Raw genomic sequence first — 11661 nt, 5'->3', positions numbered from 1 at the left:
GTATATTTGACCTTGAACACCCATTTACATCCAATAGGAACTTTTACAGGAGGGAGATCCGCCACTGTCCAAGTGTGATTATCCTCCAAAGCTGATATTTCACACTTCATTGCCTCAATTCACTTTGCATCTTTGACTGACTCATTGTAAGTTTTTGGTTCCACAATAGCTGAGTAAATAGCTAATGCAACTCCAAAGGAAGGTGACACATTAGCATAGCTGACACAGTCTGATATAGGATAACAGCAGTGTGCATTCCCTTGACTAGGAACAATGTAGTCTTTCATCGATATAGGTGGTCTGCTCACCCTAATGGACTTTCTGGTGTAATCTTATGACTCAGCACTAGGAGCTATGATAGGGTCATCATTGACTGTGACATGATCAGTAAGACCACTAGCAGGTGAAAGAAGAATAGAAGGTCCAGCTGAATTAGAAGAGGCAGGAGAGACAAGAGAGGAAGAAGGTGTGGACTGAGTAGGTATAGACCAAGAAGCATTTGTAGGAGAAATTGATGAAACAATATTGAGGTCTAGAACAGGAAATAAGGTTGAGCTGGTATAACTCATATGCTGAAAAGGAAATACATCCTCTTTAAACACTACATCTCTACTAATATGAAATTCTTTTGTATGAAGCCCAAACATCCTATATCCCTTCTGCATAGCAGAGCAACCAAGAAAGACTGCAGGATATGCTTTGGGAGCAAACTTATCAGGTCTTCTAACTGTAACCACATATCCCAAGCATTCAAAGACTCTCATGTGCTGCAAAGAAGGTGAATGACAAAACATGATCTCAAAAGGAGTTTTTTTGTGAAGGACAGTTAAAGGGAGTCTGTTGATGATGTATACAGCAGTATTGACACATTCTCCCCAGAGCCTTAATGGTACTGAAGCCTAAAATCTGAGTGCTCTAGCAACCTCCAAAATATACTTGTGTCTTCTTTCAACAACTCCATTTTGCTGTGGAGTGTAGATGCATGAGCTCTGATGTATAATTCCCAGAGATTGTAACAATTCAGACATATGGGAGTTGAATAACTCACACCCATTATCAGATCTAAAAAAACTTAACAAAGGTTGAGTGGATATTCTTAATCATAGTAAAGAAAGATCTGAGAGCAACAACAACCTCAACTTTAGTAGGTAAAAGGAAGAGCCATGTATACCTAGAACAGTCATCCACCAAGGTCAAGAAATACCTCTTTCCATCATAGGTAGGGACTCTATAATGCCCCCAAATATTATCATGAATTGTATAAAAGTAGGACTTAGACAATGTAGGACTAAGAGGAAAAGGTAGTCTTGTCTGTTTAGCTAAAGGGCATACTGTACAATGCTTGTCTTTACTACTACATTCAACAAATTGAAAATCATGAAAACCATTCAGTTTCTTCAAAGTATCTAGAGCTGCATGACCCAATCTGTTATGCCACAAAGCTATATTCACTACCTTATTAGGGGCATTTATTATATTTACAGTGTGTATTGGCCTAGGAACATTCAAGGTTTCTGCAACTGGACTTTGACTTTGAGCTTATAGTGCTACTGACTTATTTGAAATAGAGTTGAACACATACAATCCATCTTCCTCTCTACCAATCCCCCTCACCTATCCACTGAAGAGCTCCTAGAAAATGAAGAAATCAGGGAAGAACATAGCAACCCATCTCATTTCCTTTGTGAGCTTGGACACAGATAAAATATTATACTTGAAGTCAGGAATATGCATTACATTAGACACTATTAGGTCCTTAAGAATGGAAGAAGACCCTATGTGACTAACATGAGCTACACTACCAGTAGGTAAGTGAACCTTTCCACCTTTATCACCAACAGTTTTAGCATTAATCAACAAGCTAAAATCATTCTCCAAGTGACTTGAAGCCCCTGAGTCTACAATTAATTTAGCTAGAATTTTAGTAATATCACCACATAATAGCATACCTACTGCCATAGCAGAACCACTACACTCAGGCTGCTTGTCTAGAAGTTGAAGAATATGGTTGTACTGCTCTTGAGTGAATTGAGGGATTCCAGCTTGGAAGTTCTGACTTACTTGTTGCACATGTGAGACTCCTGCAAAGTTAGCAGTAGATCCTGCTTGTGCAGGGCCAGTGGGAGTATCGGTCATATAATTGCCAACATTGGTCTGAGCATAGTTAACTGTATTACCAAATTCACCCTTCTTCTTTGACTTAAAATCTGGTGGATATTCATTCAGTTTGTAACAAGTTTCCCTAGTGTGACCTTTGAAGTTGCAATAATCACAGTGTAGATTGTTTTTTCTTGGTCTGTAGCTAGAAGCTGAGTGATTACCACCTCCAGAATGACCATAGCCAGCACATGCATTCCTTTTGCTACTAAATAGAGCTGTCACCTCATTTCCCAAGAAGTTGTGATTTTTCCCAAGGTTTCCTTTTGCATTCAGCTAAACTGGAGCTCCAGAGGATGTTCCCTTATTACTGAACAAGGTTGTGCCTTCATTGATTTCAGATACTTGAGAGGAATGGGACATTGCTCTTCTGCTTTTTTTAGATATAATCATTGAGTAAGCTTTGTTTATGGAAGGTCTAGGAGACATGTTCAAGATATGATTGCTTGACTGAGAGTATGTCTCATTTAGGCCCATGAGAAACTGTAATAGCCTTTGGTACTCAAAATGCTCAACATATTTCTTCGACTCTTCACAACCACACCCAGGGCAGGGAATAAGAGCATCAAACTCTGCCCACAACTCCTTCAATTTTGAGAAATAAGCATACACAAATGAAAGTCCTTGAGTCAGGGTTACAATTTGTTTATGCAGATATAACACTCTAGAACCATTAACTTTGTCAAATGTCTCTTTGAGGTCCATCCACACTTTGTGAGCACTCGAAGCATATACCATGCCACTCAATAATTTAGCACTCATAAAATTCATAATCCATGATAGGACTATAGCATTACATTTTTCCCAAAGTTCATGAAGAACAGGAGGAAACTTCTCTTTTGGATACCTTCCATCTACAAACCCTAGCTTACTTTTTTCTAGTAGACTAACTCGCATAGTACTACTCCACAAAGTGTAATTCTCAGGTCCTGTGAGCTTGACAGTGATGAGAGAGCTACCTGGAGTGTCACTCGATTGCATAAACAACGGATGATGTTGATCGATCACTGGTGCTACAGCTACAACTTCCTGAGTCGATCCATTGTCCTCGTCAGTCATCTCCATTATCAATGGAAATCTAGCTCACACAATGCTGTACAGAACCGATATCAATTGCTCAAAATCGATCTATCCCTAACTTTTGGGAATCAAAGCAATTGCTCAGTTCAAATGAGAGATTAACAAAGAAAATTAAGGATAATGAATCTAGAGTTGGAATAGAGTGATGCAGATCGTTACCTCGAGCTCTGATACCATGATGAACTCTAAATTCTACTCCTAGCTTTGGCAATGGAAGCTAAGAACAAGAAGCAGAGGAAGGGAAAGGAGCAGTTATGCTCTGTTACTGTATATTTGCTTAACTAAAAATATAGAAGGCTACTGTACACTTATAGTACTTCAATCACTTAACTGCCTAACTCCCCCTAACTACCGACTAGCCACACTACTAATTTATTACATATAATTAGCTGTATATAGCTGTCAATAGCACTTGGTTCAACATATTATATATTTGAGTTTTACCAAGACTGATAGCATCCTTGAGTGTAAAATCCAGGAACGTAGTTTCAGCATCAAAGGTGAAAGAAGGATGGAGTGAGAGTCCGTTTCTTGACGGGGCTATTGAGTAATGAAGTTTGGTAGTGACATCTGGAGAATTATAAGCTATATATTAAGCTCTTAACATAATAGATAAACAGCTATTATAGGGATAATTATGCTCTTAACATAGTATATAAACAGCTATTATCCGGTTTGTGGTTGTCGTTTTTGTTGGAGAATTGCAGGGATGTAACATGTCTAAATTTTTTTCTTTTTAAGTTTGTCTTTGCTCTTTAAGCTAATCTACTTTAAAATATGTAACTTGTATGCGTTAAGAGTATCTAGAGGAATGTTATAAATCCAGGATTCCCTTTTTATATAATGTTAAGTGCCTAGATCTTGCTACTGTTTATTTCAAACGCAAACACTAGCTAATAGGAGTTACTATAATTTTGTGACAGTCTTGCACCAAAAGAACAAGCAATCAAGCTATCCTCCAATAAAATTGGAACAAGCTATGAAACAGGTCTCACACTAATTAATGACTCCTTGTCCCACAATGTTGCAGGTTCAATTCATCATTTTAAATTTCGTCCATGCAACATCCAGTTACTCTTGTCTCGGTCTTGCTCACGATAGGGGTTGTAGGGACTTAAGTTTTATCTTTAGGGACCAATTTATATATGGTAAAATATGTTTATATTAAATGATCGCATGAGTAGGTGACACGTAGAGCTGAAGACAGAAGATAGTTGAATTCGAAGGCAACGATCCCATCTGTTACCAGAGAGAATGATGCTCATAAAAATGAAATAAATACCTGCCACCCGATAGCATTTAATGAGGAATATTCTACAATATTAAGTACACGGCCCGTTACAAGGAATATAACATTCATTGCCCTCCGTTACACATTCTTCAATGACCCTCATAATTGACATTAACGAGGGGCTTGATTCTAGGACCTTGTTCCCTAGATGCAGCTATAAATAGTGAGTTCTACTATCATTGTAAAGGGCACGAATTTTCTAGCAAACACACGCTACACTCTATTCAAAGCTTAATATAATTTTATCTTCTTGTTTACTGATATTGTTGCTATTGTTCCCGGAAGTCCTGCTCCCGGAATTACTATTTTTTCTATTTTATCTCCATTTCAAGGCTAAGTATTATATTTTTATCTAATTCATCTATTATTTTAGGATCAAATTAATTCACTTGTCTATAAATTACGTATAAATTAAATTTTACCGTTTTACGGGTAAATAATTTGGCGCCCACCGTGGGGCTTAGACAGTTGTGTAATTAAGTTGGTCCTTCCATCTTTTACTAACGCGTTTCATTACTTGTTCTTAGCAAAGAGTCATAGAAAATGACAGATAATGGTGTTAACAATACACACAACCTTGAGCCCCAAGGAAATCATCCTCAGCACGAGGATTCAATCAGTGATACCTACAGTGAGGGGAACGAGGCCACACCAGTCCACGGCAGGCGGTACCCGCAACATATTCGAGAGGCGACTCCTGATGATGCTGAAGAAGAGCACGTCGTCGAAGTGGTAAGGGTCTTGTAGGAGCAACAAGAGGCCATTTTAGGCCATCTCACGCGGCAGGATAAGGTTATGACAGAGTTAAAGCAAGCGCTATCTGGTGCTTCCAATAACGCGAATGGACGAGGTCCAGTTTCTCTCGGTGCTCCCGCAAATCAAACAACACAGAGGATCGACAACAACACCCCAAGGCAGAGGTTGGCTTCGATGGGGCCAGGGCAGATCCGGTCACAACAATGAGAGCGATCCCTTCAAAAGAGAACTCATATGGTTTATGAGGAAAGTAAACGCCCGCATGGACCAAATTCCGGGCACACCACCAGTGTTGAAAGGGTCAGACTCAAAGAAGTACACTTAATTGCCATACAAACTAAGTGCGGCACCAAAATTGATCTAGAAGCGGTTTAAAATGCCTGACGTGCCGAAATATGATGGGACTTCAGATCCTCAGGAGCATATCACCACCTATACAATGGCGGTGAAGGGGAACACTTTAGCTTCCCATGAGATCGAGTCAGTTTTGCTGAAAAAATTCAGAGAGACTTTTATGAAGGAGCCTTGACGTGGTATTCGCTTTTGCCCGAGCATTCTATAGACTCCTTCGAGATGCTCGTGGATTCTTTCATTAAGGACCATGCCGAGGCCAGAAAGGTACATGCCCGAATAGCCGATATATTCAGAATTGTACAAGGAGAGTCAGAGTTGCTGTGGAAATTTATAACCTGGTTCCAGAAGGTAAGGATATTGCTATCGGCCGTTCCGGAAGAATGGGCAGCAGAAGCATTCACCAAGGGTTTGAATCCGAGAAGTTCCGATGCTTCCCGGAAGTTGAAAGAAAGCTTTCTCGAGTTCCAAGTGAAATAATAAGACGATTTCGACACAGATCGATGGTCTTCGAGAAGCCGAATTTTGCCCTATAAATAGGCCGAGGGACACGGCAAAGGTTTTCGATCGGCGGATAGGTTCATTACTGATAGAAGAACTGATCGCTGCCGAAATAACATGTCGTTGCAGGACAAGGAAATGTTAGGTTCTCGAGATTCTTCCAACCCTAGACTTTCAGAATATAACTTCAACGTTAATGTAGTAGAGTTGGTGTTGGCTATGAAGAACATTAAAGAAGAGTGGTTCCCAAAGCTAATAAGATCTGATCCCATCCAGAGGGATCCTAATTTGTCGTGCGAATACCACGGGAGAAATGGTCACTGGACCGAGGACTGCTAGCATTTGCGCGAAGAGGTGGCGACACTGCTGAAAAATGGCCATCTCAGGGAATTGTTAAGTGACCGGGCTAAAAACAATTACGGTCGCAACCGTGATGACATAGAGCCCTTAAAAGCAAGAGAAGTTCACCCGCGCCTGATGATCAACATGATTTTTGGGAAAAACGAGATTAACAGGGTTACATTCTCGGCGGCAAAAAAGATGAAGGTGTCAGTAACCCACAACAAGAGACTCCGGGAAGTCGCTGAAGACGACATCACTTTCTGATGAGCGCAAAACATACACTTAAATTGTGCTCACTAGTCAAAGATAGTATATTATAATATCGTGTCCACAAGGATTGGATTTAAACAGTATTATCGTAGTTTGTAGCTAGATTGCTATCCAAGATGATCAACAATTTAGATTTGTGTGATTAATAATAAAATTAACTAAGAATCTATAGCTAATCGACTAATGACATTCAAAGCAAGGATTAAACAAAGGAAGATATCAATGGAAGAAAATAGGTTTTTGATAGGATAGGTGCAAGATAATTGTCTGGGATTTAACTCTAGATAATTCATTTCTAATATTCAAGTGAGTCTCTCGAATTCACTTAATTATCAGTGCAATTTTTTAGTAGAAACTCCTCTCTCAATTAAGTCTCAACCTCACAATATGAACCAATTTAAGCTCTGTGAAGATATGCAAGAATGCATAGTGGATCAGTCTTTAGGAAAACCTCTTTCGATTATTCTCCTAACTAGATTTAATCAATGATTCAACTAGCCTCTTTTGATTACTTAGAAGAATCTATGAACTCAACTAACAATATAATGCAAAGATATCACAAGTTATGCTTCTTTCGATTACAAGAACAAGTGAATATAGATGCAATAATTAAATCTTCCAAAAATGATTCAAATACATAAAATAGAGTTATAATCCACAAACAATCATCAATACACAAAATCCATCAAAAACCAAAAGGATCTACTCCATAGACATGGAGAAGTTCTTCACAAATGTAACAAAAGTATAGGAAAACATAAATTCAATCCAAACCCGGATCTTGAGTGAGGAAGGAATGATGAAATCTTTGTTCTTGTGTTCTTCCCAAGCCTCCTTAGGTCGAAATGTGTTTAAAAGTCCCAAAAATGGTGTTTCCCCATGTATTTAAGCCACCCCCAATAATACTCGGACGAAAATACCCTTTTTAGAGGAAATAGGAAGATACTCTAACATTTTTGTGCTACCGCGCTGTAACGACTCGACCGGTCAATTTGAGTATGTCAGCCACGTTTCCCCATTTACTGCTTTATTGGTGCTTTATAGCTGTATTATGACATATCAGATTGGTTAGTTCGGGCCCGGAGAGATTTCAGAATGAATTGAGACACTACGCCTCATAATGGAAAACTTAAATTGGAAAAGTTGACTTGATATTGACTAATATGTACACGACCTAGGATTTGAATTCTGATGATTCCAATCACTCCGTATGGTAATTTTGAACTAAGGAGCGTGTTCGGAAAATTATTTGGAAGTCCGTAGTAGAATTAGGTTTGAAATGACGAAAGTCGAATTTTTGGAAAGTTTGACCGGGGAGTTGACTTTTTGATATCGGGGTCGGAATCCGATTCTGGAACTTGGAATAGTTTCGTTATGTCATTTATGACTTGTGTGCAAAATTTGAAGTCATTGCGGATTGATTTGATGTGTTTTGGCACAAGATAAAGCATTTTAAAGTTCAAAGTTTATGGATTTTGATTTGAGGCGCGATTCATCTTTTTTATATTTTTAGGTGTGATTTGAGGCCTCGAGTAGGTCCGTATTATGTTATGGGACTTGTTGGTATGTTCGGACAGGGTCTCGAGGGGCTCGGGTGAGTTTTGGACGAGGTTCAGAGCATTTTGGAAGTTTTGGCTAAGGCTGGAATTTTTCTGGTTCTGGTGTGACCGCACCTGCGGAGTGTTGGGCGCAGGTGCGGAGCTACAAAAGTGGAAGTGCTATCGCAGAAGCGTGAAGGGAGCTGGGCGTGATGAACACAGATGTGAGTGCTTGGACGCATCTGCGCAACCGTAGATGCGGTTCACGTGCGCAGAAGCGAGCATCGTAGAAGTGGCCTGGCTCGCAAATGCGTGCCTTTTTCCGCAAAAGCGAGAGTCGCAGGTGCGACCTCTTGTCCGCAGATGCGGAAGTCACTGGGCAGAAGCCTTAAATTCGGGGTTTAGCTATTTTTGGCCATTTTCGGATTTTGGAGCTCGGTTTGGGCGATTTTGGAGAGGAACGTTTCCACACAACTTGGGGTAAGTATTCTTGACTCCCTTGTGATTATATTCCATGAATTAATCTTCATTTTCGGCATTAGATTATTGATTTTTTGAGAGAAATCGGAGGCATTTTCTACAATTTCATAAAATGAATATTCAAGGTTTGAACACCGATTCAGAGTTGGATTTGGGTGAAATTAGTATGGTTGAACTTGTAATTGGTTGCGTTATCGGATTTTGTGAGTTTTGTCAGATTCTGAGACATGGGCCCCACGAGCGATTTTTGAGTTAAATTTTGGATTTTGTGGGAAAATATTAGTATTTTGATATGAAATTAATTCCTATAATTGTGTGGACTGAATCAAATTTATTGTGGCTAAATTCAAGCCATTCAAAAGTTGATATGTGCAGAATGAGATTTTTGGAGCACTGTTTAGCTTGCTCGACATTAGATTCGTCTTGTTCGAGGTATGTAACTCTTCTAATCTTGGCGCTGAGGGTATGAACCCTGATTATACGTGTTATGTATTTGGTGTTGAGGTGATGCACATGCTAGGTGACAGGCGTGTGGGCGTGCACCATGTGAAATGTGACTCCGTTAGTTATGTGGTACTGTGTAATTACCTGAACTTATCTGAAATCATGAAAATCTCTACGTACTAGAGCTATTGAGTTGTGATCCATGTTAGAAACTAATTCTAGGCTACATGCTTATACTGTTGGGACCCATTGAGGTCGTTACTGCTATTGAGTTGTTTTCTTACATTGCAATTTCATACTTAGTCACATTGATTCATTACACATCATATCTCAGTCTCTATTGTTATTCATTGATACATCATATCATCATTTTCGGGCTAGTTTCATGACATTGTGAGCCCGCGAGAGAGAGACTGGAGAGATTGATGACTTAGTGAGGCCGAGGGCCTGATTGTGAGGATACTTTTTGGGATCGGGCTGCACGCCGCAGCAGGCCACATTGGTTATATATATATTATTATTATTTGTATCGGGGCTTCCCGCCTGCAGCAGGCCTTATAGGCTTTATTGTTATGGGATCGGACTGCACGCCATAGTAGGCCATATCGGTTTTATATAGCGCTTGGGCTGAAGGATCCCCTTCGGTGTCTGCACATACTCCCAGTAAGCGCAGTTGATATTAATGAGGTTCGGATCTTCCCTCGACATGGATCTTGTCCTATTCATTATATACCTGGAGATGGATCTTCTCTACGGGCAGGATTGGCCCTACTCGGTACTGAGTGACTGATGATCAGTTGATGTGTATATTTTGGGATGGATCTTCCCTGGGCCGGATTGGTCATATACAGTACCGAGTGATTGAGCATGATGAGTGGAATATGTGAGACAGTGAGATTAAGTACTTTGAGAGTGTGAGTACATGAGTTCATCTCCGAGATACATTGCATTGACATGCACACATGACATACATGCATAAAGATGTATTTTTTCTCATGTTGTACGGTATCACGTCATTCATGACTTCTCACACATATTGGAATATGGGCATAGTGATGCATTTGTTTTACACTGGTTATCTGGAAAGAAAATGAGACATCTTAATTATCATAGAAAGGATTTTGGGAAAATTACTGTTTTCAAACTTATTCATATTTTGGCAACTTCGGTAAACGATTTGGGTTTTCACTGATGTACTTGAAAGACAAAACTATTTTCAGAAATCATGATTTAAGCTGAACATTTTATCTCTGAGTTACTTTTTGTATTACTTGCTTTATGTTATTATGAAATGTTGTTGGTTATGGGAGTTGAACCCTGACCTTGGTACAAGCTCGTCACTACTTTTAACCTAAGGTTAGATTTGTTACTTATTGAGTATATGGGGTCGGTTGTACTCATACTACACTTCTGCACCTTGCGTGCAGATGTTGGCTGCTAATGTTGTTGTGTTCGTTGGGAGCTGGATCCGAAGATATACCTGCGTTGCGGTTGTAGCTGCCTCTTGTTCATAGTAGCCTTAGATTCATAAAACTCGTTTTATGTACTTTTCAAATAGATGATGTATTTACTTCATACCAGCTGTGTATACTCTATTCTTAGAAGCTCATGATTTGTACTACCAGTTCTTGGGGAGTGTATAAGATTAAGATATTTCTTTACTTAAATTGCTTTATTAATTGTTATTGGAATTGGATAGTTGATAATTGGCTTACCTAGTGGGTTGGGTTAGGTGCTATCATGACTAGTTGGAATTTGGGTCGTGACAATGTGGTATCAGAGCTCTAGATTCATTGGTTCTACAAGTCATGAGCAAGTGTCTAGTATAGTCTTGCGGATCGGTATGGTGACGTCCATACTTATCTTCGAGAGGCTACAGGGCATTTAGTATAATTTCCTATCTTTCTTTCCCTATCGTGCGAAATTGATTCAGCTTGAAACATAACTCTTTGAATTCCTTCCACGCATTCGCATGTGTACATGAGCGCTCGATATCAGCTGTGCATCGCCGGCTTGTGATTCTATAAATGGGGTTCGAGATGTGTATTCTGTTTTGGTGATGTGCTAGTCCGGAGGACTTGAGGCCATGGTTAGACCACAGCTTAAGCTCGGTAGCTTCAATTGTAACTTGTACATTTGGACTCATATGTCCGGTAATGGCTCTACAAGTGGAATTTATGGCTCGATGAGCGGTGGAATGGCCTTGTGATGAGTACGATGTAATTGCGGGATGTGTTAAGATGATTTGAAAGTGACGAGAAGTGTTTTCGTGAAATGTAAAGGAAAGGCCATTGTGTGCTTGATTTTCATTTTGATGTAACGTACAGTCTCGAGTAAGAATGTTTTGAAGGATCTTTCACATTGTTAAATTTTGGGACAAATTAAATTCTCATGTGTTGTTAATGAGTTTGGACTCATATAGACTAAGTGATTGCATAGTAATTGTGACTG

General features: G+C 39.6%; 1 protein-coding gene across 1 annotated transcript; it reads right to left on the bottom strand.

Moving 5' to 3' along the window:
- Positions 1–332: 332 nt before the first annotated feature.
- Positions 333–3222, bottom strand: LOC142179975 (uncharacterized). Its single transcript, XM_075250882.1, has 6 exons — positions 2503–3222; positions 1715–2433; positions 1615–1632; positions 1172–1426; positions 924–1062; positions 333–767 (listed from the first exon to the last, which is right to left on the bottom strand). The coding sequence occupies exons 1-6, from the start codon at positions 3220–3222 to the stop codon at positions 333–335; spliced, it is 2286 nt and encodes a 761-aa protein (XP_075106983.1).
- Between the last annotated feature and the right edge of the window lie 8439 nt (positions 3223–11661).

This window comes from Nicotiana tabacum, chromosome 4 (genome assembly GCF_000715075.1).
Source record: "Nicotiana tabacum cultivar K326 chromosome 4, ASM71507v2, whole genome shotgun sequence".
In the NCBI taxonomy this organism is placed as follows: Eukaryota; Viridiplantae; Streptophyta; class Magnoliopsida; order Solanales; family Solanaceae; genus Nicotiana; species Nicotiana tabacum.
Note: the sequence above shows the minus strand (reverse complement) of the source record. Positions and strands in the feature narration are given on the sequence as shown.

What these genes read in the sequence shown, in the direction of transcription:
- LOC142179975 (XM_075250882.1), bottom strand. Translation starts at nt 3,222, where the DNA reads ATGGAGATGACTGACGAGGACAATGGATCGACTCAGGAAGTTGTAGCT. An exon ending in TTGGTGGATGACTGTTCTAG is followed by an intron (nt 1,063 to 1,171) that starts GTATACATGGCT and finishes AAGTTTTTTTAG; the next exon opens with ATCTGATAATGGGTGTGAGT. An exon ending in GACACAAGTATATTTTGGAG is followed by an intron (nt 768 to 923) that starts GTTGCTAGAGCA and finishes CCTTCTTTGCAG; the next exon opens with CACATGAGAGTCTTTGAATG.